This window comes from Cygnus atratus, chromosome Z (genome assembly GCF_013377495.2).
Source record: "Cygnus atratus isolate AKBS03 ecotype Queensland, Australia chromosome Z, CAtr_DNAZoo_HiC_assembly, whole genome shotgun sequence".
Classification (NCBI taxonomy): Eukaryota; Metazoa; Chordata; class Aves; order Anseriformes; family Anatidae; genus Cygnus; species Cygnus atratus.
This window is the reverse complement of record NC_066396.1, coordinates 67,880,393-67,907,065: the sequence shown is the minus strand read 5'-3', so window position 1 is coordinate 67,907,065 and position 26,673 is coordinate 67,880,393. Positions and strand designations below refer to the sequence as shown.

The 26,673-nt window shown below is 41.5% G+C and overlaps 3 protein-coding genes across 11 annotated transcripts in view; 2 read left to right on the top strand and 1 right to left on the bottom strand.

Moving 5' to 3' along the window:
• Positions 1 to 2,997, bottom strand: part of BDP1 (B double prime 1, subunit of RNA polymerase III transcription initiation factor IIIB) — a 55,816-nt gene extending 52,819 nt beyond the window's left edge. For 4 of the 5 annotated variants that reach the window (XM_035569045.2, XM_035569043.2, XM_035569044.2 and 1 more), the window contains exon 1: positions 2,731 to 2,989. In XM_035569045.2, the coding sequence (XP_035424938.1) occupies positions 2,731 to 2,861 (131 nt within the window). In that variant the 5' untranslated portion in view covers positions 2,862 to 2,989. Of the gene's footprint in view, positions 1 to 2,730 lie in introns of all 5 variants that reach the window. The other variant, XM_035569040.1, reaches the window with a different exon arrangement.
• A 26-nt stretch (positions 2,998 to 3,023) lies between these two features.
• SERF1A (small EDRK-rich factor 1A) lies at positions 3,024 to 8,847 on the top strand. Of its 5 annotated transcripts, none has more exons than XM_050716127.1 (4): positions 4,831 to 6,595; positions 7,000 to 7,058; positions 7,694 to 7,802; positions 8,334 to 8,847. In XM_050716127.1, the coding sequence occupies exons 1-4, from the start codon at positions 6,531 to 6,533 to the stop codon at positions 8,404 to 8,406; spliced, it is 306 nt and encodes a 101-aa protein (XP_050572084.1). In that variant the 5' UTR covers positions 4,831 to 6,530; the 3' UTR covers positions 8,407 to 8,847. The 5 variants fall into 5 exon arrangements, with proteins under 5 accessions (XP_035424922.1, XP_050572084.1, XP_050572082.1 ...); XM_050716125.1 differs by having other exon boundaries at positions 4,877 to 4,941; XM_050716126.1 differs by having other exon boundaries at positions 5,446 to 5,492.
• Positions 8,848 to 9,013: 166 nt separating this feature from the next.
• Positions 9,014 to 14,169, top strand: SMN1 (survival of motor neuron 1, telomeric). Its single transcript, XM_035569028.2, has 9 exons — positions 9,014 to 9,124; positions 9,220 to 9,291; positions 9,379 to 9,504; positions 9,780 to 9,953; positions 10,294 to 10,437; positions 11,681 to 11,752; positions 12,219 to 12,329; positions 12,807 to 12,892; positions 13,592 to 14,169. The coding sequence occupies exons 1-8, from the start codon at positions 9,086 to 9,088 to the stop codon at positions 12,861 to 12,863; spliced, it is 795 nt and encodes a 264-aa protein (XP_035424921.1). The 5' UTR covers positions 9,014 to 9,085; the 3' UTR covers positions 12,864 to 12,892; positions 13,592 to 14,169.
• Positions 14,170 to 26,673: the final 12,504 nt, after the last annotated feature.

The window sequence follows — 26,673 nt, the reverse complement described above, 5'->3', positions numbered from 1 at the left end:
CTTTCTTAAGTATTGTTTCCATCCTTGACACAGAAATAATTCACAAAGTTGCAAAATTGCTAAAACCATGATCATCCTCCAAAATCTTAAAAACAGCTCTAGTATTTGACTCCTTGGCTGTTGCTGACAGTAAAACTACAGCAGAATTACAACTGAGTCATAAAGACCTTTTTAATTTCACATTGGAACTATGCCTTGTTTTTGTACATAAGGATGACCACACCTATGGTTTACTTACCATCTCCAAAAATACTCAGAAGCAAATGCCTTTGAAAGAATAGGAAGAAAAGCAAATAGAAGGAAAGCAAAAATATACAGTGAAGTTTTTCCAAAACCTCTCTAGCTACTCTGTAGAACAGGAATAGGTTACAGATGATGTCTTATTTAACAGCCTCAGCAGACTTTTCTGTATCAATGTCCCATGCTGTGAGTTTATACACATTTTTAGTGCATACAATATCCTTCAACAAGGCGTTGAGCAACTTCACTACATGCTGCTTATCTGTGTTTTGAAAGAGATCCTTGCAACCTCCATTCAATATTCTCTGTTTTTGGTACACCAAGAGACAGTGGAAAGTAGTTGTTTGTTTATCTTCTCAGCACTACCTGTAGCTTATATAGTCTTCCTGGAGTACCACACTAGATTTTGAACAGTTAAATTTAGCTGTACTGGTGTTGGCTGGGATAGAGATAGCTTTCTTCATACAGACTCATTTGGTGCTGTCTGTGGGATTTGTGGTGAAAATACCGTTGATAATACACCAATGTCTCAGCTGTGGCAGAGCAGTGCTTACAAAGCGCCAGCAAGAAGGCTGGGGGTGCACCAGGAGCTGGAGAGGGGACACAGCCAGGACAGCTGGCCCAAACTGACCAAGGGGATGTCCCATGCCATGTGGAATCATGGTCAGCAATAAAACTGGGGGAAAGGAGGAGGAAGGGGTACATGTGGAGCGATGGCCTTTGTCTACCCAAGGAACCGTTCCACGTGATGGGCCCTGCTCTCCTGGGAGTGGTTGAACACCTGCAGGCTAATGAGAAGCAGCAAAGTGATTCCTTGGTTTGCTTTGCTTGCATGAAGTGTCTGTTTTACCTCTTAAACTGTCTTTGTCTCAACCTATGAGTTTTACCTTTCTGATTCTCTTTCCATCCCACCGCAGGGAAATGAGTGTGCAGCCTACTAAAATTAACCAACATTAGCAGACACTTTTTTTAAAAAAGGATAAGTAATAACCCTATGCTCAGGAAATTTTCACTTCCCTGATAATCAGCAAAACCAGTTCAGAATTTAAAACAAATCAAAGGAACTAACAGCACAGATACAGTTTGAAAAGCTATGAAGAAATGCTTTAGACTGGACAGGTAAGACGCTCACATTTGCCATTGTTTTTTCTGCAGACCACACAAAACCATGCTGTGTTGTATTCTACCACTTACTGCACTCAAGACATCAAATTGCCTTCCCCCATATCCACTCTTCCTGAATCTTCTGAAACACCCTGGCAGCCTATCTTTAAAATGCAACAAGACAGCCCTCCAAGAAGCTACTACTGCTTACACTGTAATAAATCCCTTGGCCTACTCTCTCCTGTTTGGTTAGTACAGGCCTTCAAAACCATACTGAAGCTTTATGAATTCCATGGAGTTCAGGGGTGAGCATATGGGGGCAAAAGGGAGAAACTCTCACCTGTGCCCCTACTACCTGCTGCCAGGACTAAGAGTTCAGTTCCCCTGAGTCTCCCAGAACTTACAGGCGGATGCTTCTTTCTACCTCCACCTGCACTCCAGAAGCCACCATACGAGTGGTCCTTACGAGTCTTCATGTAAGCACATCACTTCCCAAACCTGCGCACTGCTGAAGAAGCTCTTTCCTAGGCCTCTTCCCCACTCCGCGCATTTCACTTGGTTAACAAACTGGAGGTGTTACAGTACATCTGAAATAACCTCCAGTACAGGTAGTGGAAGGTTAATATAACTGCTCTAGTTTTTCTGTAAGACAGCAGGATCCAGATTTGTGGATTTGCTTGGGCGGATATTTGCTGCATTTACTGTTAGCCATAAGCTTGCTACTTATATGGTAAAGGTCTACTTTTTCAAGTCATGAGAATGGATTTCTCAGAATATTTTCCACTTCAGAACAGCATTAGCATCTAGTTTTGAAAATTACATCATGCTAACACACCCATTAAACTAAAAGAAGAAAAAAGAGGTAAATCTGCTGAATCAGCAGCTCTGCCGCATAACCAAAAAACGGCAACTGCAAAACGAACTGCACCTTCATTTCAGGAATAAGTTCTGCCTAACCAGAGATCCACTAATCTCATCTCTGTAACTGACACATTTTATAAGCGAACGTTGAAAGAACACCGTCATGACGTGCTGCAAAATGGCTTTAAGTATACAAGAAATAAGTTGGATAGAAGACAGCACGGGTTTGCTGCAGGCACACTGCAACACGGTGGCTTGACACCTGAATTTCTAGTCAAAGGACACAGATTGTAAGATGACCCCGTGTAATACCACGAAGGGCGTTTTAACGAAAAAAACGCAGGTATTCATGGAAATGCAGCTAGCTAAAGGAAGCGAGGAGGCTGTTCTGAAGGGCAACCACCAGGCTGTGGTCCTGAAGAGCCAGCCACCACCCCGCCGCGTATTTCCACCGCAACAAAAAGCCCTTAAAACACTGAAGAAGCCGGGGGGCAAAGCCATAAAGCCCCCCCGCTCGGCACTCACCCCTCGTCACGGCTCCCGGCTAGAGGAGGAGGCGGCGGCGGCTCGGCCCCGGAGGCGGCGGGGGACCCCTGTGTCTCCCTGCTGGCGGGCCGCACGTTAGGCCGCACGCTCAGCCGGGCCCGGCGGAACATGGCGGCGGCGCGCGGGCTCCGCTCAGGCGGCGTCAACGGACCGCGGGCGACGCGAGCCCGGCCCGCTCACGGCATAGCCTCCTCCACCGCCACCGCGCCGTGCGCGTCATCGTCGTGCGACGCCGCCGTAGGCCACACCCTCCGGCAGCGCGTGACGTAATGCGGGCGAGGCTTTATAAGGGGAGCGCGCAGCGGGCGGGCTGTTGGAAGGTTCTGGCAGCTGGTGAGGGTGTTTGGGGTTGGCGGTGCTGCGCGGCTCGAGCGTTCCGCCATGACCCGTGAGTGCGGGGGGTCCTGTCACGGAGCGGTGCGGGCGGCGGGGCTTCGGGCTTCACCAGGCCGGCAGGGAACGGCTGCGCCGGGAGCCGGGGGCGGCCCGGCGGTTGTGCGGGGCCCACGGGCGGCCGCGGGGAGCCGGGTCCGTCCCTCACAGAGCAGGCGGGAGGGGAGGAGGAGGGAGGAGGGCAGCGCGCTCGGGCAGAAACGCTCGGTTTCAGGGCTGGCAGTCAGCCAGGCTGTAAATAAAGGGCTTCTGCACGGTTACAAATAATTAGTAGCACGTCGGTTTATTTGGCATTAGGGTGCCGATCAAAACTAACATGGATGGATCTACTCTAAAAGCAGTGGAGAGCTGTGAACCAAACCTAGAATACTCCTGCTTACCTAATAGGTGTTGTGGCTCTTCTGGTTGCTGCATATTATGCTTAGCAACCCTGAAACTGCTCGTGCTTAATTAAGGAGGTGTTTTTAGGTTTGGACTTGTTAAAAAAAAAAACAACACAGCTTCAAATACGCTGTACTGCCGGAAGCACAAAGGACTAGATCGTAAACAGTTCGTGTGCAGATCAGAGCTTGAATTTGAAGAAGCAGGTTGATGGCTTTTGATATTTTTTTTCTGTTCTTGTGATACTAAGATAACTACAGCTTAAGTTTTGAAGAGACGTACAGTGTCCCACAACTAATTATAACACAGGGATTGCATTTCATTCTGTGACCTACTTTAATACAGTGCTGAAATGCTAGAGGTGTAGCAGTTGTGGTATGCCACTGCGCTGTTCAGTCTTTGCTGAAGTATGTTTACAGTTCAGAGCTGTCATATCGGTCACGTGGATCTCATTCTGACTTCAAGTAGTCACACAGTAAAACAGAATAAGATTAGATGGTTTATTAGTAGTTGTGCCTCTGAATTCATGAATTCATGGTAATTGTTGCACAGTGAGATTGAACCAGTGCAAATACCTGGAAACAAATTAGATCTGTGAAGATGTTGATGGCTAGATGAATTGGAGAACTCTTTTTTGGCACTTGTCTTCCACTGTTTACTTCAGCATTCTATTTTGGGGACGTGGTTGCAGACAGTTTTATTCAGCTGGAAGTTCTGACATGTGATTAAATCCTTTGCTGCTCAGAAAGTACTCCAGGGATCATGACCTCAGTAGTCAATCCTTACAGCCATTCTCTTTGACCTCCTTCCAGTAAAGATGATTGCTGTTTGTTCCAGTGCTGTACAGAGGTCTTCTGCTTGTCTTTCTCTTCAAGGACAGATGGATCTTGGGAGATCGGAGAGCAGGGACAGGCAGAACCAAGGCTGTATGTCTTGCAGAGGCAGGCAGGAACTGGGGTGCTACAGCATAGGTATAAACAGGAAGGATGTACTGGCCTTTAAGTAGCGGTTAACGCCTGAATTTCACATTACAGAAAGTGGAATTGGCTTCTTGTTAGGACCACATTTCATGGAAGATTTAGTTTTATAATACAGAATGTAGCAAACAGGACCATGTCCTGTGGAGCTAGGGATTCTCACTCAGCATCTCAGGTAGAATGCTGGGGCCACACAGTCCTAGGCAATATTTTCTTGGAAACAGAGATGATACGGGTATACTTCTTTTCAAATAATAGTTTGAGTTTGTATGCTCTGTGTGTATAATATACTGCTGTACCTTCCCCTCTGCTCTCCTTTGCTTTGCAGAAATAGCAGCCAAGCTTTTCAGTGATGCCGTTCAACTTGGTTCTTGAGCTTTCAGTCTTACATGTGTTCTGTGGACACCCTGCATGATATTTGCCTGGAGAGAAAAGAAAGGTATAAGGTTAAGGGTGGAGGATGACTGCTATATGAATTTTGTCTATAGCAGTGTGTTTTGACTTCTAAGCTCTTTCTCGTTGTGGTAAAAGACTATACTTTGCTTCTTTAAGCACTACAGAAGACCCGTCTAATAGCTGCTAACTTGCTTGTATGATACTCATACCTGCTGAGCACTACAAAATCCAAGGACCATTTATAGCCTGGAATGTATCATCTGCTCATGAGTCATCAAGTTCTAATCAACTCTACTACTAACAGTTCTACATGGCAGAATATCAGGGACAGGATCTCATTAATGTTGGTGGGTAGGAGGGAGCAGGAGTTAGTTCCCTTGGCTTTGCAAAAGGTAGTAGCTTGTGTCCTGTCGCAGGTGAAGTACATCTTCCAAAGCAGGAGCAGCCCTCAGGAAGCAGCGGTTGTAATGTGCTGTTTTCATTTGGATTTGTAGCACCTCTTACCTGGTGTGAAGAATGCGCAGAGCCCCTGCTTTTGTAGGTTTGCATTTGTCTTGTTGGCATGGCAGGTACCTTCATCAGCTCAGAAATGGGGTGAGTACAAAGCTGTGGATTATATCAACAGGCTGATGCTTAATATTTTTTTTTCTTGACCTGATTCTAAACTGCCTCTGTATACCTGAAATTAGAGGCACATGATGTTTAGAGAGATCTCTGTCTTGGAGGTCGAAAGACAGCATAGGTAATCCTAAGTCTGGAGAGATACTGAAAGAGGCACAGCAGAAATTACAGAGATAGAGCTTTCATTTTTGAGCATGGGAAAATAACTTGTGGTCATGTTTGTTCAAGAGTGCAAGTGATTTCATTGAGCATATTCTGGGACACTTTGCATCCAGAAGAAGCAGGGCAAGAAGAAATACCGAGGAAGTGAACCAGCCCTGGAGGGTGAGATGGGCAGTCTAGTCTACAACTGCTGTAAGCAGATACTGTTGGAAAGATTGTCAGCTAATGCAGAACGGTTAGTAATTGTGATGGCTGTGGGCATTGCAAGGAAGACCTGCAGTATTTGGTTGGAGAGTCGCAACTGCTCTGAGCAGCAGTTGTGCTGGTTTTGATGTTACACCCTCAGGAATGCGGTCAGATCAAACAGATTGCAAGCCTAACTTGCCAGCCACTTCAGGGTATCGATAGTCCTAGGGGAAGCTTGCTGTACCTTGAAGAGTCGTCTTCTGTACTGGCAACAGTGGACTGCAGTTTTTTGTACATTTATATAAAATATATATTTTTTCACTTTTTACTTCTGTTGAAAGTAAGACCAAATGCTTGATAAGGCCGTGATTGAGTGCTGCAAAAATAATTTAAGGTCACCTCTTTGTTAGTATCTGAGTGTCATGAATTGAATGGGCTAACAGTCCATTACCTGTAAAGTAGGTAGAACAGCTAGCTCTACCCTTGCTGCAAGCTAAGGGATTGCCTGCCGAGGGGAACTCATAAAACTAAGAAGATTAAAAATACAGATGTTGGCTCACAATGAAATCAAAGAAGGGTGCACAGGGAAGAAAGCTATGGACAAAAGCCCATGTCCAGAACTTGCCTGAATGCTAATACCTTGAATACCATGGAAGTACTCACATGTGCGTAGCATTAGGATTGTCAACCCTGTGCAAAGACATATACATGCACCTATTCTGGGGAAGGTACTAAATTCTTTTTTTCTAAATAAGGAGTCTTGATGAGGACCTGTAGTTCTGAGTCTGTATTCAGCTTTGTGAACCCCTTTTCTTTTGCAAGGTGCTCTGTGTTGCAGACTCTGTAAACAAAACCTGGGTCTGGAGCTCTTTGGCTGCCTTAGTACCAAGTACAGGTCAGCTGCTATGCAGCAAAAATGAATTAAACATCCATACAGCTGTTTGTATACTAAATGGTCTTCTCTGCTTTCATGGTGCTAGAGGAAGGCAAATCTTAGCAATTCATAGTCCTAACTGAGTTTCTGGGGTATGTGTGCATTATTAACCCTGTGTTAAGTAGTTTTGGGGAATAGAATACAAAGTCAAAGTTCTCAGATCTGACGTTGTCTTACCCATATTGGTCGTCCTCTAAGTGGCATCAGCGGAAGTGTGTTCTTCTACACATCTGTGCAAGGCTCCCAGCTGCTATTTAGTAAGTATGAGCACGATATAAAAGGTTCAGGCTGCTTGACCATGGGATCTGATCAAACACATCAGTGATTTTGCACAACAGCATGACAGACTGAAAGCAGATAGACACGTCTGGATTCTGAATATGTACAGCCATTTGCTTTGTGATTTCCTAAGAAGGCCTTGGGAAGAGTTTGAGGAAGTTTCATAAGCTCTCTCTGACTGCCTTAATTTTAATGATGTAATTCCAGTCCAAAGTTAATTTGTAAGCTCTGTTGGATGCTGGAATCATGTTCAAGGCTCCTGGAGGATGGCTCCTCTTTGTAAGAGTATCTGTCATCGTTTTGCCCAGGTCATTGATGGGATGGTCTGCCTTCAGTCTCTTTGGGGAAACTGCATTATGCACCTGGAAAAAAGGCACATTTTGCAAGGAATGTTGAGATGGATTTTGGTGATCCATTGAGCATGACCTGTAGGAATGTAAGCGTGAGAAGTAATAGGCTGTCTTGCCTCTCGCTCTGCACCTGATAGGGAGACCATGACAGAAGATACTGCCATTGCTAACAGGCAGAGTCAAACATTACCACCTTTGTAATAGACACACAAAATGCATGTAGAAAGTGGTAGTACCTATATAAACTATATGGTATCTTCTAGGTGGGAACCAGCGTGAACTTGCTCGCCAAAAGAACCTGAAGAAGACTCAGGAAATCCACAAAGGGAAAAGGAAAGAAGATAGCTTGTCTGCTTCTCAGAGAAAACAGAGGTGAGATATCTAGCACAGTTGACTGAAATGGTTGGGCAAAATGGGAGGAAAAATCAGTGAGAAAAATCCAGTGTCTTAGCTGACACAGGATTTAAGTACTTTTCTTTGCTTCATGGTCAACTCATGTGCCAAAGTGTAAACCCTGGACGTAGGTTTTTACTGCATCTGCTGTTGAACATTTTTTTTTCTTCCAACACCTGGAAGGCTTTTATTTCTTTTGAGCAGCTTTTTGCATGATACTAACAGTGGAATACTGTATAATACTTTTGAAGATGTTCGGTTCATTGCACCCTTTATTTCTAAAACTAAGAATTACATACGGTCTGTTAATCAAGCAACTTCTTTAAATCATGGCGTACCTTGATGAAAGGACCAGGGTAAGAGTGTGATAATGGCTAACTGAGATGTTTTATTCTAGTATTTTCCCGTTATCAAAAGGGGGTTGACGTAAAGGGCTGTAGAAAAGCTAGAGGAGACTGGTTAGAAAAGCAGCGAGCAGGTATCTGAAATCCAATGTTTTTCTCTTCACAGGGACTCTGAAATCATGCAGCAGAAACAGAAGGCGGCTAACGAAAGGAAGTCTCTGCAGGCAGAAGCAAAATGAACCGTCCCTGCAGAGCAGATAGGAGTGCATCGCTGAAGCAGAAAGGCCTAGAGGATTATTCATGAAAATAGCCGGCCATTAAATGATTTAAGTGTTAATCTTGCAGCCTCGTTCAGCTAGCATTAGTTTGTCCTCTGGTTAGCATAGGCTTAGTTGTTTGGAATGCTGTTACCAAGCCAACTGCTCTGCATGCATAGGAATGCTAGTACCAGGCGGTCGCTGTGCTACAGCTTGTGCTGCGTCTGTAGCTTTCACTGAACGGTTCCAGTAATGAGTTTGTAAACCTACAGTTAGACCGGATTTTATTTGTTGTAATTCCAGACGCTCCATCTGATTTGCAGTGGAACACACTTGTAACACGAGCTCAGATGTGTGGGGACCTGACCCAAGATGTGCGTTCACCCCTATTTAGCTATTTTTACAATAAAACCTTGCATGAAATCCTGGCTATCCCGGAGCGGTTACACCCGACCGGCGGTTGCTTTCCGAGAGGGCGTCAGCGCAAGGGCTGGGCGCAGGCAGAACTCTCTGTCTGTCTGGCCGACCGCAGGGGCGGGGGCGCGCCTCGGCGGGGCGGGGCGGGGCGCGAAGCCACGCCTACGGGGCGTGGCCTCAGGGTGCCGGAGAGGTTCCCCACGGCGCGTGCGCAGTGCGCGTCGTCGCGGTGCGGAGGGAGGCCATGTCGGAGCGCGTGCTGTTCCGGCGCGGTGCCGGGCAGGTGGGCGGCGGGGGGGGGCACCGGGAGCGGGGAGCGGTGGGCGGTGGGGGGGGAGGTGATGGCGGCGGCTGTAAGGCGCTGTGTGGCCTCCGCAGAGCGACGACTCGGACGTATGGGACGACACGGCCCTCATCAAGGCGTACGACAAGGCGGTGGCCTCCTTCAAGGTGAGGGGCGGCGCGGGGGGACCGCCCTTTCCCCCAGCGCACGGCGCCGGGTCGGTGCTCACGGCCGTGTCTTGTCTGTTCCCCAAGAACGCCCTGAAGAATGGGGAGTGCTCCGAGCCCTCGGACAAGCAGGAGCAGCGCTTGGGGATGAAGAGGAAGAACAACAAGAAGAACAGAAACAGAAAGAAGAGCAACGCGGCGCCGGTGAAACAGGTCGCCTCGCCCACTGGTTGTGGTGTTGTGCCCGGCGGTAGTACCCAAAACCAGCCCTTTTTACCTCAGAAGTAACGCTCCGCAATGGGAGGGCAGCGAGAACGCTGCAGACCTTACTGCTGTTACACTGAGCATTTTCACTAAACACATGGGAAACGCGTCCTGGGTGAGAGGCATCGTCCTCGTGGTTGGGACAAAAAGCAGTGCAGAAAAAGGCTTATTTCTCATTAATCATTGCTGTAGTTATTTACTTGTCTCTCTCCCTTCTGTTGCAGTGGAAAGTTGGTGACAGCTGTAATGCTGTTTGGACTGAGGATGGTAATGTGTACCTAGCAACTATTGTTTCCATAAATCAGAAGAGGGGCACGTGTGTTGTTACTTACGATGGATATGGAAATAAGGAGGAGCAGAACCTGTCTGATCTACTTCCTCCAGCCAATGATGAAACAGTAAGATGGGGGATTCTGGGGAGGTGAGGGATGCTTTCCAGCATTTCTGGCACCACTGCTGTGACCAGATGGGTTATGTGAGAATAAAAACCCAATTGCGTTGTGAAGGAACACAAATTGATGGAACAAAAGGATCCCCTTACTTCTTGAAGTCAGCGTGGAAGAAGTGGGGGGGGGGACAAGAAATTTATGAGTGAAAGTAAACTTAGCTAACATGGTGAGCAGATAGGATTATGAGATAACTCCTCAGTAGGATTGGGAGGGCAAGAAAGAGGGCTTTCCATACTTTTTCACACTGAAATTGTTTCATCCATCTCATAAAAATGTTTTGGTTTTCTAGAATGAAAACGAGACTCCATATTCAACAGATGAAAGTGAAAAATCTTTCCAGTCACCTCAAAACAAAAACAACTGTACAAAGGCAAGATTCTCTCCCCAGAACTTCCGTTTTCCCATACCACCAGCAGCCCCGGGCTTCGGAAGGGTAAGCTTAACCTTATCTGCAATAATTTCTATACCACTGTTAAGCCTGCTCTCTAAATTCTGAGACAACAGGATAATATTTGTCATATAGTCACAGAATTGTAGAATAACCCGAATTGGAAGGGATCCACAAGGATCATTGAGTCCATCTCCTGCCTCCACATGGCACCACCCAAAAATCAGACCGTGTGTCTGAGAGCGTTGTCCAAACACTTCTTGCAAGTCTGACAGGATCAGTGCTGTGACTGCTGCCCTGGGGAGCCTGTCCCAGTGCCTGACCACCCTTGTCATTGTCTAGAAACAAAATAGCATTTTGAGAATAGATGTGCTGGTTACAACCCATATGTACTTAGTTTTTAACAACTTGGCCACAATGTGGACCTTTTGCTAAGCTAGTGGCTAGTGAAGAAGGCTTTCTCCTTAGCTAGCACTTGCTTTGCAACTGCCTTGTAGCTTAGAAGAGGAATGTTGTTTCCTGGACCATGATCATGCTGTTTGTGGTAGAACTGTGGTAGAAGCTGTTAATATCGTACCTTGCAAGACAGTTGATACATTTCATTTCACATGACACTGAAGGCAAGCAGAGTGACGTCCAGGTGTCATAGAAGCCCTCAGCTGTAGCTTCTCTATTGACTTAGCTGGGGTGTTGATACACCCTTCAGTTTTCATGTTATGCAGAAGTTAAAATAATAGGGCAGCTAAATACTGCATTGTGTTTTCTAAATATTGCCATTTGTGCAAGATATCTCTATAACATTTTCTTTTGTCTTTTATCTTCCATGTAATAGCTTTGTATTTGAGCTCATATTAAGCAGATACATTCATGAGTGTAATGGAAATGGCACACTGAATTCAGTGAATCTAGTCAGCATGTGTCCCCAGCCACAAAGGAACAGAAAAATTATCTGTATGCCTATGGGAAGTATCATATATTCTTCATGTAAAAATGTAGATGCCTTCTGTTTAGACTTCTGTTTAAAAAAAAGTTTTTTGAAAGCTTGTGTTAAATAGAACCCTGTTTCAGCACTGGTTACCTCAGGGCATATTTAATATAAGTTTTACTCCTCTAGTCATGGAATGCTCCCCAGAAATAGCTGTCCCATGTTCTTATTTCAGTTTCATTAAATTGCTCGGATGGGCTGTCTTCAGTTTAAGGTTTGTGTATTGCTTCAAATACTTGTGTTTAATAAAATCTAATGCCTTTTTTTTTTCTTAATTTTCACTGTTCAATTACTTCAATATAGTCTGGATCAAAATTAAGAACACCTCCACCGTTCTTATCTTGCTGGCCTCCACCCTTTCCAGCAGGACCACCGGTAAGTAAGAGTAAAAAGTGTCAGAGATGAGTATGGGTGATCACAAGTTTTCTGAGTGTGCTGATCACATGGTTTTAGGACACATTTCTGTGTTAGACACCATATTTTCCAAATATTTGACAACCCATTCAGTTGCAAATATTGCAGAGATCTAGTGCAGAAGGCCTGGTCTCCACTTGTTACCTTACATTTGACTAACAACATTTCACTGATACCAATAAGTATTTTCTTCTTCTAATGAAAGTTTGTTTGAACAGTCAAACTACAGGAACCCTATTTTTCCCAGGCTTTGGAAACCAAATGTTTTTAGAAAATATTGTTTTGCTTGACTCCTTTCCAGGGAGTGCATTGAGGATATGTTCCTGGTTTTCAGTTTTATATTTTGGTCATTTAGAATTGGTTGCTATCTAACATGGCCTGTACTCCATTGAAACAAACAACTTATATTTCCTTGGTGTTTTCTTAGCTGATTCCTCCTCCACCACCTATGGGGCCAGATTCTCCTGAGGATGATGAAGCGTTGGGAAGCATGTTGATAGCCTGGTACATGAGTGGTTATCACACTGGCTATTACCTGGTATGTGCTATTTCTGTCTGGAAGTGTCTTTGTAATCCTGCTTTTGTGTGTGTGTGTGTGTTGCTGCTGCTGTAAATTATAATAGTTAGATTTAAAGGTATTTTGGATTGTATGCATGTTCATGTCCTTGAGCAGGAGTCACATGAGCGTGGATGTTTGTACAGTTGATGTTGTTTTAGTTCTAGGTCATCTTTAAAGCACTAACTTTAGTATTTCTTGCTTCAGATTATATAAGTGGATTTCTTTAATATAATTTTCATTGGTCAAGAAATAGAGATCTTTAATCATTCCATAAAAACACTGTTTGTAATGGGGACAGGTAGTTTAGTTTCTGTCCTTTTTAACGCTCAATGTCTGATCTCTTGATTTGTGAAGGAATTTAAAAAAAAAAAAAAGTTGTCTGCAAATATCTTTATTCTGTGACAATATCTTGTTTTTACAAGGAAGTTAAAGCTCTAACTAAATTGTGTCCTGTAGGGTTTAAAACAGAGTCGAATGGAAGCAGCCCTGGAGAGAGAATCCTATCCAAAATAACTAAATATCCATCACTGTTTTGAATGATTGTAAGTATGGTAATTTTATGCTAAGTTAAGATACATAGTTGCCTGACAAATTTGTTTAGCTCTTGGAAAGTGTTGAATTCCATGCAAAAACCTCGTGCTTCAGGACTTCCACCTGCTGTCATGGCTCTCTGCAGAGACCTTCTCTGCTATTATTAATTCCTTCTTTGCCTAGCAGCAGTGGAATAGTATTTTCTTTGCTAGAATGAAGGAAAGTATTTTATTGCTGTGATGAGAGGTTTAACTACTCTCTCACCATTTATGTCACAATTAACAGGATAGTTGACTTAAACTTTTAAGAGTTACTCTATCTGCTTGAGGGTTATTTTGAAGGTAAAAGGTTGTTAACTAAAATACGATTTTCACAGTTATGTACGCATTTTCAAAAGCAACTGCTTCTCTATACAGATGAAATAGTGGGATATGTAGCTCTAATTTGTTTTCTGGACAAGATCAGCATTTCAGGTTTATGTTGCTGAACTATTCCCTTCTCAATACTTCAGTGCCTGTGCTTTTATTTGGAATCATTTGTTTAGAACTCTCCAATTCTCTATAGAACAGAACTGTATTCTTACGGGAACTTGCTTTTCTTATTTTCTGTGACAAGCATTCAATTTCAGTGCTAATGAGTAGTTCTTGTATGTTTGTTTAAAAAAAAAAAAGTGTTGTGTACTAATTCTTACTTTTTTTTTTTTTTTAAAGCCAGGTACAAATGTTTCTCACAGAGGTGTGTATCACTTTGTGCATTGGTTGATGGTGAAGACCAGAATTTTATCAAGACAATTAATCTGAATGGTTTCTTAATAATGAGCTGCCCCTGGTAACAAGTAGACAAATTACTTGAAACTACTAGTTATATGTGCATTGTCATGAAGACACGCAGGCAAATGCATTTAGAAAGCAGTGCAGCAATGAAGTGCTTTGGCTTTTTTTTTTTTTTACATTCTTGAAACACAATTTTAAGTCTAATAAGAATTGGGAAAAAAAAACACTTGATAGATTTAATTTATCCTTTATTTTAATGTGTCTTGTATTCCTTTGACTTTTTACCTGACTGACAACACGTGAACTAGCAATTACAGTATTTTCTGTTTATGGCAGCAATTTATGTTACAGTGGCCACTGGTGGCAATGACCTGAAAAATGATAGACTGCCATATTTAAAAAGATACCTTATTTTACAGGTCTGATTAGAATCCCGAGTATGGCAGCTGAATTCAGAAAGGCTCGTTTTTTGTTTCACATGCTTGTTAATAAAGTTCTACTTTTCAAACTTTTAATTTAGGCATGTTGTTTGTTTGTTTGTTTTTAGGCTTCCATAGAAGTCTTCCTGTTGTATGAATTGCTCAAATAAGACGCTAACGTTTTGGCATGTGGCCTTTTTCTGGGTTTCCTGTGGTACCATACTAAAGCCAAAAGTTGTAGTAGTACCTCTGCAAAGGTAATTGAAATTGTGGACTAAGACTTTGGCAGTCTTAGAGTGACAGTCTTCACTCTTGTAGAATGGAGGCTATACACTTAAAACTAGATTTTGACTTAGTTAAAGCCAGCTGTATCTATTGTGGGAAAAGTAGCATAATTCAGACTTCGAACTTTGCTATATTTGACTCCTTTCCCTGCAATGGCCAAATTCCAGAAAATCATTTTTCCCATAAATAATTGAGCAAAAAGAGAGAGATAAATTGAAATCATAGCATTCAAAGGGAAGTTTTTCCTTCATTGCCTATCGAAACTAGATTAAAATTGCTCACTGTCATGCAAAGATTATAAACCAGTTTATCAACTGGTTGTTGCTGAGAGGGACAGCTGCCTCTATAGCTAGTCCTGTGATAGTTTCTGGCATGAAGTTAGAACAAGTGGCCTTAATCAGTTTTCAATACTAGTGAAATCTAGCATCCAATATTATTTTTAGTGCAGCCCCGCTACAAATAGTTTTGTGATTATATTTCAAGGCAAATGATTCATGTAATTCATTTCATTCCAAGCAGAATGACTGAATAGAAATAATTTTTATTTTAAACAGTCTTTAAGCATGTTATACATTTTTCCGTAGAAAGCATCACTTAGTTACAATCTATAACTATTTACAAAGCAGGTCAGGTTTTACAATTTAGTTAATTCTGTCTTCCTTAATCCTTTCACATATTTCATTGTGGTAAAATTTTTACAATGTATTTATTTGAAATACAGGTGCATAATTCATACAGCAATGAAAAAAACACTTTCAAATGTTTTTAGTCTTGAACAATTGGTGAAAGTGCAAAAGCAGTTGTCATGATATTTTCAACTCCTAGACAGGGTTATGAACCTTCATGACATCAAACATTTTGAAGTCCTCTGCATCAAGGAGCCAGCCCTGCATCATAATTGTCACAAGGCCAGACAATTGAGAAACAGTGGACAAAAGCTTTGACTGTTGATAATGAAAGCACTGGCTTTCATCTGATGTGTTAACATACATGACTAATGTCCAGATTTCTTAAATCAGGCATTCTTAAATTCAGGGTTCTAAAGTTTCTCCAACCAGTTTCTGTAATGTTGTGATTTACTAAGAGAGAGGAGAGCACTTTTCAACCTCCTGGAAACCTCCACAGGTTGTGCAACCTTTGCTGCAAAAATAAGCAGAGTTCAATGGAGGATTTAAAGATGCTTCAAACCCATTTGGAACATGAATAAAGATACAGTGAAGCTGAGGACTTGTACATCTAAAATAAAACAGAATTGTTGCTATTAAGATGAAAAATGTAGAACTTTGAACTCACATCATTAAGCATTTTAATGCCTCAGGCTAAGGACAGTGATAAAATAGAGGGTATTTTACCTGTCATATTAATGTCTCATAGAAAAAATATATCAGTGTGCTGATGGGTGTGCAATTATCACTGTTATGGAGCAAAGCAAATAAAATACCAGCTTATACAACCACTTGCACAGCTTTTCAGTCTTGCCTTACGGTCAGACTATTTACAGGAAAGAACTCTTGTCAGCAAATCGCTGAGGTATACTGGTATATTAAAATATATGTCAAAAATAGAGGAAAATTGTAGGACAGACTTAGCATTTGCATGTGAAATAGTTCTTTTTTTCAATCTTATATATGAGACACTAGTTTTAAGACTGTACTATCAAGTATGAAATTCAATTAATATTTTGGTAATACACTGTTTTAGTAACTAGTGCATCTCAGTGGTGAGAGGTAAGCTGATAAAACTAGCAACCAAATTATGAAATTCTAGTTTAAGTCAGTTATTGCTTTTTTTTTTTTTTGGTTTTGTGCTGTGATTGTTTTTGTAATATTTTACATGTTTTGTAGAAGACAGGAAATTGAGACATTTCAAAAGAATTTTTATACAAAGTAATAAACAAAGTCCAGTGTCTAAGCAGTCTGAATACACTGGTGAGCAAGAAATATTTGGGGCTGAATGTAGAAAAAATGGTAAGAGGGAATACCAATTAATAACAAGTAAGTTGTTACTGTTGTAACATGTACAAACAAAAGATTAATTTATCCTGAAGCAGTGTGCTCTCTGCTCTTAAATGTTATTTCATGTTCGAAGTTCTCTCCTTTAAAGTCACTGATTTCCAAACAGCTATCATGATCCAAATACAGAATTAATGAGAAGTATCTGGGATGCTGCAGGTGCAACTGCTGAACAATCAGTTTGGCTGCAGACTTCAGCCCTTTCCCTTCAGGAAGGACTAAGTGTTGCAACACTAAAGATTCATTGTATAGTGAACAAGGGTCAATAAAGGTTCTCTTAGCTACACCTGTGAACTTTACTTCCAGAGGGTCTCTCCCAGCCAAAGCTAATAAAAAGATGAATGACAGCAGCAGCTTCATTTTCCTGTTTAAATTCACCACTTGTTTAAATCAGATGGCCTATGTTTCATTTTATAGCTAGAATTGCAATGGACCACTCTGGCCTTAAAATGCAAACAAGTTTCACTATAAGTTCATTTCTGATTTCTTTAACAAGTAAAAATATACTGTAGTTTTTCAATATTTAGTGGGGCTGAAACTTTTTTACCTTCTCCCTACAGTTACTAGGTAGATTGTAAAACCCTATTCGACTAGATGTTGAACATACAGTTCACTAAATGTTTTTGGTTGTACTGTATGCAATATTATATTATAACAGAGCTGGGAAATCTTACCATAAGATTATCTAGGGGCCCTAGACAGAAAAGTAATCTTCCTGGAACAAGGCAGCTGAAATGGAGCCATGGTCTGTTCATCGATCTGTCACAGCAGCTATTGCACGATACAGACTGCCAATTGTACTCTCTCTTCTCTTCCTCCCAGAGGTTTGTGAGCACCAAAAAGGGCATACATTCTCTCCAGCAAAACAGGGAGCAAAGTTCTGATGGAAAGAACTGACTGGACTCCATACTGACTTAGAATCATAGGATCATAAGGTTGGAAAAGAGCTTCAAGATCATCTGGTCCAACCATCCCCCTACCACTAGTATCACCCACTAAACCATGTCCCTAAGCAACAGGTCCAGCCTCTCCTTAAACACCCCCAGGGACAGTGACTCCACCACCTCCCTGCGCAACCCGTTCCAATGCCTGATGGCTCTTTCTGAGAAGAAATGTCTCCTCATTTCCAACCTGAACCTCCCCTGGCGCAATTTGAGGCCATTCCCTCTAGTCCTATCATTAGTTATCTGCAAGAAGAGGCCGACCCCAGCTCCCCACACCTTCCTTTCAGGTAGCTGTAGAGAGCAATAAGGTCTCCCCAAGCCTCCTCCTACACTAAACAACCCCAGTTCCCTCAGCTGCTCCCCACAGGACTTGGGTTCCAGGCCCTTCACCAGCTTTGTAGGCCTTCTCTGGAAAAGCTCCAGGGCCTCAATGTCTTTCTTGTACTGGGGGGCCCAAAGCTGAACACTACTCAAGGTGTGGCCTCAGCACAGCAGAGTACAGGGGGACAATCACCTCCCTGGTCCTGCTGGCTGCACTATTCCTGATACAAGCCAGAATGCCATTGGCCTTTTTGGCCACCTGGGCACACTGCTGGCTCATGCCCAGGTGAGCATCAACCAACATCCCCACATCCTTTTCCCCTGCATAGCTTTTGAGCCACTCTGCCCCAAGCCTGTAGCACTGCATGGGGTTGTTGTGACCAAAGTGCAGGACCCAGCACTTAGCCATGTTGAACCTCATCCCATTGGTCCATATCCATCCTGTCCAGGTCCCGCTGCAGGGCCTTCCTACCCTCCAACAGGTCAACACTTCCCCCCAGCTAGGTGTTGTCTGCAAACTTACTGAGGGTGCACTCAATTCCCTCATCCAAATCATCAATAAAAATGTTAAAAAGGATGGGCTCCAACACCTGGGGAACATTACTTGTAACTGTTTGCCAGATGGATTTAACTACGTTCAACACCACTCTCTGGCTGAGCCATGACTTATCCTGGTCAATAAAGTTGCAGCACTGAAAGGTTAAAGGTTAAGAGATCATTTATTTATTTATTTATCTATCTATTTATTTATTTATTGGGGGTGGGGAGTGGGGTGGTAAAATCAAGGTAGATACTTAAGTTAAATAAATAAGATATAATTTGAGGGACTTGTTTGGAAGAAAAGCTGAAAGTGTAAAACAACAAAAAAGTAATAGTGCCCAGCAACTTTTCTAAATGTGTTGATTTGCTCTTTCGTTCTTTTTTTCCTCTTTCCAATTTTCCTTTACATCGGAAGCAGGGAGTTCTCTCAGTCATCACTCTGCAATAAACTCCTGGAATAATGGCGGAAGAATTTATAAATTGGCTGAAGTCTTAGGCTCAGTAAACCTAGTCTAACAGCTTCATCTCCATCAGCCCCTGATTCAGAAAAATCATACTTGGTGAATTCGAAGGATGGCTTAGAAAGATTGCCTAAGGCAAGCTTACTACTGAGGAAAACACTGGCAGCACACGATCTCTTTCTTCACTGTAAGTGATAAACAGTAAGTGATAAAAGAGATAGGTTTTAAAAATAGTCCTGCTACTGAATTGCTTACCAGCTGGGTGCTGTACCCAACACACAGCAAGAGACGCTGTAAAATATGGTCTCTTCAGAACGGCCTGCATAGACTACAAATTTCAGCTTAACAATAAGCTTCTTCACAAGGGCAATATTGTACAAGATCAATTTCTTCAGCACATACAGAGTGCTGGAGAGAGGGAACTCTAGGATGCTTAAAGTTGCATACTTGCCAATTTCTCTGGTCCTGTTAGGTTGGATAGCAACAATCATCACCCTACTGGTGGAGACGGTTCCTTTGTGTAAGTTTTTCTCTACCTATGGGCACTGAATGCTTCTCATTATAGTCATCCAAAAGAGGTAAGACCTGATTTTTGTTGTTGTTGTTTTTTAGTGGTTAAATAATGTCTCTTAGAGCTGTTTCTGTTAATGATCCCACAAATCCTATTGAATGCTTGCATATAGTATCAGCCATGCTCTGATCAGATCTTGTTAAAGTCGGGGAGAGATAAGATACAAACTTAAACTGCCCAGAATGGGGTAGCAACCTGAGGCCCAAAGAGGAGCTGTTTCCCTCAGCAATGCTGTTTTTCTACTTCCTGATTCACCTTCCAGCACAACAGTGGAGTTAAAGTTTTCAAAGATTTCATATAGAAAAACGCTGCTGTATTGCCTGATCGTTAATATCCTGTGAGACAACTGATAAGTCCCCATAGATTAATTTCAAGTCCATAGCAAAATGGTTTGCATTTCCAAAAGAAAAGTTTACAGAAGCTGTTATCGTTGTAAGCCTTTGTGAGTTGTTCAGACAAGTTCTTTGCTTCTTGAAGACAATGGCTTTCTATAAGTGTCATACCTGCAAAAAGGATGGCATTAAGCAATAAAAACCAATGAAGAGTTGATTGTGTACACAAAAGTCAAATGCAGTCATACATCCATTAAATTGGAGTAATAGGAACCTGAGATTCTCTAGATAAAGGAAAAAGCTAGCATCACTTCTTGCAGATAAGGCAAGTTCCCACAACTAGATTTGCTCCTGGCCAGCTTACTGTGGGGTTAGTTTAAATGTATCAAGTAATCCACTGATTAAAATCAAGCTAGAAGTCTTTGCTGGACCTGACCTATCTGTGTGCAGAGGTGTGAGAAACACTCCGTAGCCAATAACTTAGGCTCAGGCGAGGATCTCAGTGAAGTAGTAATTTATTCGCGATTGCAATGGCGGGCGCCCCACAAGCAGGAGAGCGCACCTACTAGTTCCAAAACGCAGTTTATATACTTTTTGATGACAGGACCCTCCCCTGTTTCCCCACTGGAGTGGGTAATCCAGGTTCACAATCTATCTGATGCTTCACAGACAATGCCTGGCCTTCAGTTGCCGGCCTGTTTTTGAGGTGGTAATGTTTTCTCCCCTTATCTGGCTTGACTTAACATAGTGATTTTTACCTGGTTGCTCTAAGGAGTCTGGTTGTCTGCATTTACGAGGTCACCTGCTGAGCTTTCTGATCACTGTAAGCATATCTCAATACCACATTCCTTCCTTCTAAACAATGTAACACTGCAAAAACAACATTTCTATTCCCACAGAGGTATGCTGGTATTTCAGTGCAAAGAGCCCTATCGTTCCGTGGTCTGGAAATAAATTAGATCAGATCCAGAACTGTGTCAACATATGAATAAATACATCAACAACCTGGAAACATTTCACACCCTCAGAGGTTGGTGAAAAAAAAATACACATCTGGCACCATGCAGACAAATAGTGTTAAAATGGAGCTAAACATCCTTTTTGCACCAACACTAGCTTTTGAAAGAGCCAAACATGCATTCTGAAGCTGCTGCTCTGCCAGGCTTTTTAAGTTCTGGTGCAGAGCATCAGTTCTGGATGGAATCAGCTGCATCGTCTGTGCCTATAGCACAGTTCATCCAAAACCAATTTAACCCATGCCAAATAAATGTGTGTGTGTGTGCATGCTGTACTTTGATATTTCTGAACAGCTGAAGAGACAAACATACTTTTACATTGACATTATACAGATATGCAGTATATGCATTGCTCAAATAAATAAATAAATAAAATAACACAGTAATATGTTATCTCAAACAAAGCAGTACCATTTTATTCTCTGCACATTCAACAAAAGTACAATGAAACCCTGAGATGCTCACTGGCTCTGCCAGCCCTTCACTAGGAGGGAACACCAGAGAGCTCCTTTTTGGAACAATTTCAGACAAGATAGGGAATACTTTTGCCGATGCCTGGGGGACTATGGCTTCCCACCAGAAATAGCCACAGTCACTTTCAGTAAAATGAAGATTTACTTGCTGGTGAATGTAAAGAATGAACAAATACCTTCATTTATAAGCTGGTAACTATAGCTTCTAATGTCTCCTCCACCATCTCAATACCATAAGGTTTTAAACTATTATGCTTTCAGAGATCTAAAATATGTCTTTATTGCCTTCAAAAATAATAGAGCACCTCCATATGAAACATATATATCAAATCATTTGGGCATTTTTGAGAGGCAATATTAGCCATTTTCGGACTAGCAGAGGGCTGCTAAAGACTCTGGGCAGTACTACTATAGCAAATTTACTTCTGAGATATCAGCTGTGTGATTGCTTATCAGTACTGTTGTGCAACTCATTGTGTAAGAATTCTTCCCTCAGGAATTCACATGCATATCAACAAAACCATGTGGCCTTGGAACAGCTACAGTATTCGGGGAAAAAAAAAAAAAGGAAACATTGGAATCAAAACATAGCAGAAAGTTATTCCAACCTAATTTCTTTTGTATCCGAAAGCATGTATGTAATATTTTGTATGCAACTGGCATATATTTGCAATTTTCCAAAGCATGCTTAAAAAAAATCATACCGTATCATCACAAAATAATTTAGTTTCCTTATATGCTTCACCTGCATAAAGATTACTTTTGCCTGCAAAGAGCTTTGGGTTTTATTCATAGATCACAAAATCAAGCAGAAGCTGATTTTATACTACTATACTATATTTTATACTATTTCTTGTCCAAATATATGGACAGCCCATAAATCCTAACTCAGTCCTGTGAAAATTTTGTCTGACTAAGTGTCAAATCCAGAAGACCTTCAGTAATCTCAAACTAAAATGCACATTCAACAGTTACCCTTTCAAGTAAGGCTGCACAGTACCTACCAGCTCTTACAGAGTTTAGGATAGCTTTCTCATTGAGATTGCCTTACAGGTACTGTGTTAGAACAAAAATAAATCATGTTACAATCCCTTAAATACTTACTATTTAGTTTATATTGAGTTGCTTAAGTACCAGCAAGCACCAGTATCTGCAAGGACAATTTACAACAAATGTGGTACTAGTTATGCATTTTGCAACACCATCAAAAGCCTACGAGGCCCAGCTCTGACAGCTGCCTTACCTTGGTGCAGGCTGCCAAGAGAAAGCTGTGGGAACGCCTGCAGATACAAGAAAGATATCATTACAGACAGAGGCAACACTGGTGGGACAGAAACATCCGTTGCTTGAGGACTCCGCCATCTGCTTGCCCTGCAGACTCTGTTTGCCTGAGAGGGGTGGCGAGCATGTTGATGCTCACTTTATTGCTCATGATAGCAAGTAAATAATGGCTTTGTGCTTCTCAGCTGTACATATCCTAAAGATGTCTCAACCAACCAACAAAAAAGAGGAGCTGTAAGGTCTCCTATAAAACCTGTGTCCTGCCTAAAACCTCTGCACTAGCTCCCTGCAGTCTCACAAATTGGGACTTGGCTTAACCCCTCTGCCCAGCCTCTCCAGGAGGCACCTTGACAATCCTTCAGCTCCTGTAGCCGTTCCCTACAACCTATGGATTACTTTGCTATGAACAGAGCACCCCATCATTTCACTACAGTGACACAAGTCTGAGCATCAGCTAGCCCTTTCCGTACAATGAGGGTAGTCTGCAAAGTTAATAGGGGAGGAGTTAGATTAAATGTATTCTTTTTTCCTCCAAAGAACTGGAAATGACCAACAGAAAAATCAGCTCAGTGGCAACACTACAAAATGATTGTGGCTTATGCCATCTCCAGAACGAAAAGAGGCCTTTGCCTGTGATTACTGTGTAGAGCCTTTAGAGACCACTGGTGAGCAGTGACTGGGGAGGCTCACAGTAACCAGATCTGCCCTTAAAAACTACAACATGAACGGCTTCACTAGCAGGAAATAGTGCAGATTAGCACAAACCTGTGCAGGCTGTTATGTTGATTAGATGTTCGGTTGCTCTTCCACTGACTTTCCAAGTGGTGTTTTCAAGACACAGTAGTTAGTATAATACATTTCTCCATTTATTTCCGTTTGAAAGAAAGATATTACTATTTGATACCCCTTTATTTTATATGGAAACTTTTACCTTATTTCAACTTTGGAGCATTAAATTTTAATTAAAAAAAATGTGTTTTTACAGAGGCACGATGTCTGATACAACCAAAAACATGTAACTGATTATATATGTTTAAACATCACAGTAGTATTTAAAAAACAAAAGCAAAAGTTTATGTCAACTTTCATTTCACAGCAGGAATTTGTCTTATGGCACAAAGAAATGAGAGAAGCAACATAGGCAAAAAATAGAATTGTATCCAGTGACTCCAGTTATCCCCCAAGCGGACTGGACTGATGCCACCACATTGAGATGCAAAGCATAGGTGACTTTCTCTAGACGGTGGTTAGCAAGTTTACAAGAGAAAGTTGAGTTGGTATTGAGAAATGTGCTCGGAGAAGAAAAAAAGTCCCCTTGTGAAATGTCACCCTGTAGCAATGATTGTGATTTATTTCTATGCAACATCCCCACAGGAACAGGGAATCTGATAAGGCCGTGTTAAACTTCAAAAACAAGACCTATGTAAAGATACGGAAAATGAAAATGCTCACACACAAAAAAAAAAAAAAAAAAAAGACACCATATAACTAAACTGGCAACCAAATAAAAAAAAATCTTACAGTCATTCGAGAGTTTCCTGTAAGACATTATAATGGAAGGGCAACAAAATTATGTGATATTTATTAGAAAAGATTTGTGAAAAGTTACAGGAAATCAGTATGACTGAGAGGAAAATAAATCAGATTACCAGAAGATACCATTCAAAAAACTGTACTTTTTGAGCAAAGAAGACAGAAGGCTCAAAGGCTCTAGCAGATGAAATATGAAAAAAATAAATAAAATCAGGCATAATAATAATAATAAAGAAAAGGTTAATAGTAAAAAGCTAAAGGAATCTAAGCCTTCTTCCAGGTATCAGAAACAAAAAGCCAGCGAAGAGAGGTGGTAGAACCCACTATAAAAGATATTAAAGAACTGCTCAAAAAGACAATGCAATGGCAGAGAACTTGAAGTGCCATCCTCTGCAGTATTTGCATTAATGTTCACTGCAGAGGAATTCACAGAGATTCCTAGGGAAAACATTATGACAATCTTTAGAAAACAGTTCACACCTTTCAGGGAGAGAGAAAAAGACATCAGGTCCGTAAGCCTAATATCTGCTATAGGCAGATCAGCAGAAGCAACAAAAATGCTAGAATGACTGTCTGGATAAATACGAAGTACTTGGAAAAGTCAACGTAGCTCGTAAAAAGCAAATCCTTAGTTCTTTGAAGGGATCAACAATTAGAGATGGGCAATCAGACTGATAACATCCACCTGGATTTCCAGGTTTTTAAGGGAACTGAGCCATAGCAATGGAGAAAAAGTGACTGGCTAAAAACAGGTATCAAATATGGGAAGCAAATGGTCAGTTCTAGCAGAAGAGGAAGGTCACCAGTGGGACTACAGGGCCCAGCAATGCGATCTGCACTGAGGATTGCAGCATGAATGATTCAGACAAGGGCAAGCAAAGGAGTTGACTACATTTGCTGTTGATATAAAACTGAAGTAGCAAAGGCAAGACTGCCACTGTACAAATCCATAATCATTCCACACCTTTACCAGTGCATGTACTCCTTTAGGAAAAGGTGTGCTAAACAATGCTTTCAAATCCCACAGCAAAGAAACGCTGCAAAACTAAATATGAAAAAGTGATTCTAGTTCAAATGTTACGAATTTTTAAACTAAAATGCACAGCCTGTCATTCCTTCAGTCAGGAGTCTGCACAAGCCAGTGATGCTTCAGAGTTTGTTCTGACATTTTTTCCATGCACAACTTATATCAAAATCTAGAATTAAAATTGTTCCTTATATTGCCCAAGTTAGAACAGGATGCAAGTTCTTCACAAGTTGTGGTTATTAAAAATAACCACATTTCTTTTACTTGTATTTTAATAATTTTCAGCACTTCCAGTCTTGGAAATTAATTATGATTGTTAATGCAAATGGTGAATTTAATTTCTGCAAGTATAAAGTGCATGATAAAACACGGGCACTTACCTTTGAGAAATCCACTTCACTCCACACAGCAGTGCTCTGGCTGGCTGAGAGTGCCTTTCAGCCTCAAACTTCTCAACACAATGGTTTCCCCAACCCCGCCACAATATATGTTTGTTTTGTGTCTCTTCCCTCAGCATTTTTTGTCTGTGTAATACATAACAACCTCAGAAAGCACAAGAATTTCTGACACTCCTGATAATGATCTCATTGGTCAGCTAACGCTGTGGCAGATCCAATAAACATGAAAACACACAAGAATGAGAACTGACTGGATACGAACAAAGACAGCTGAGATCTAGTGAATCCTAGTAAGCTTTTCCTCCATACTGATTTCAATTAAGGCCACAGATGAAATTCCTCACCTGTCAAGAGGAATATTGTCCTGATAGCATTTTTTCAGGATGTACCTTTAACTGCTCTATTTAATGAGAAGGGTGGAAAAGAACAACCCAAATTATTGATCAGATCACTATCAGACAATGGAATACAGAGCTACAACTTCTAAACAGCTTCTACTTTCTATTATTTTACTATTTACTGTTTACTACTTACATTATTTTACTATTTAGCAAGAGAAAGGGCTAGAACGGATTAAAAATGTTTTGACATTCTTTTTCCCCCGTTAGAAAATGATGACACTAAAGATGAAAATGTTTCTAGAAAACATCATACCAAGACACCGTCACCAATATCAGATTATCTAAGAGACATATGCTTAGGGCATTTCCTTGGCTTGGAATGTCCTGCTAAACCACACCAAAACACATGAATATGTCCCTCTTCCTGCTAGGTTTTAGGACACTCTTGCATATCTTGGCTAAGCAGCCCAACAGACAGGCTAATGGTAACAGGCACTGCAATCACATGATAGCACGAAGGGTTTATAAAGATTGTTTCACTCCACACAGAATGGAACAGATGCTGAAACCATCATTTTTTCTGCCAACACAGTGGAATTACTGTCTTCTGGCCAGCCTGCAGGCATAAAAACTTTAGAGAAAGTACAGAAGGCGCTATATTGACAATAGAGAACTTGCATATTTAAACAATTGGAAATGAAAACTGCCCACAAAAACTGGAAAGTAGCATGTATTGTTTGTATGTGGTGAGTGTTAAAAAACACCAGGAACTAAATTTAAGATAGGGTGCTTTTTTGTTTTGTTTTGTTTTTAATCTTCAGTGATCTTCAGTGGTTAGGTTAGATTACTGCTGTTTCTAACCTTACAGCAAAAGTTCACAGATTTAAAAATTAAGTGAGATGCATCAGCAACTCCTTTACCCTGGATATATTACAAATATCACGAATTCATTCAGAATATCAGATCTGACATATTTCTTTAGACACTGCTCCATGATATGCAGCCTGTCACAGTCTCAGAGGTTTGAACTGTTATCACAACTTAAGCACACAGTAAAAGGGCAAA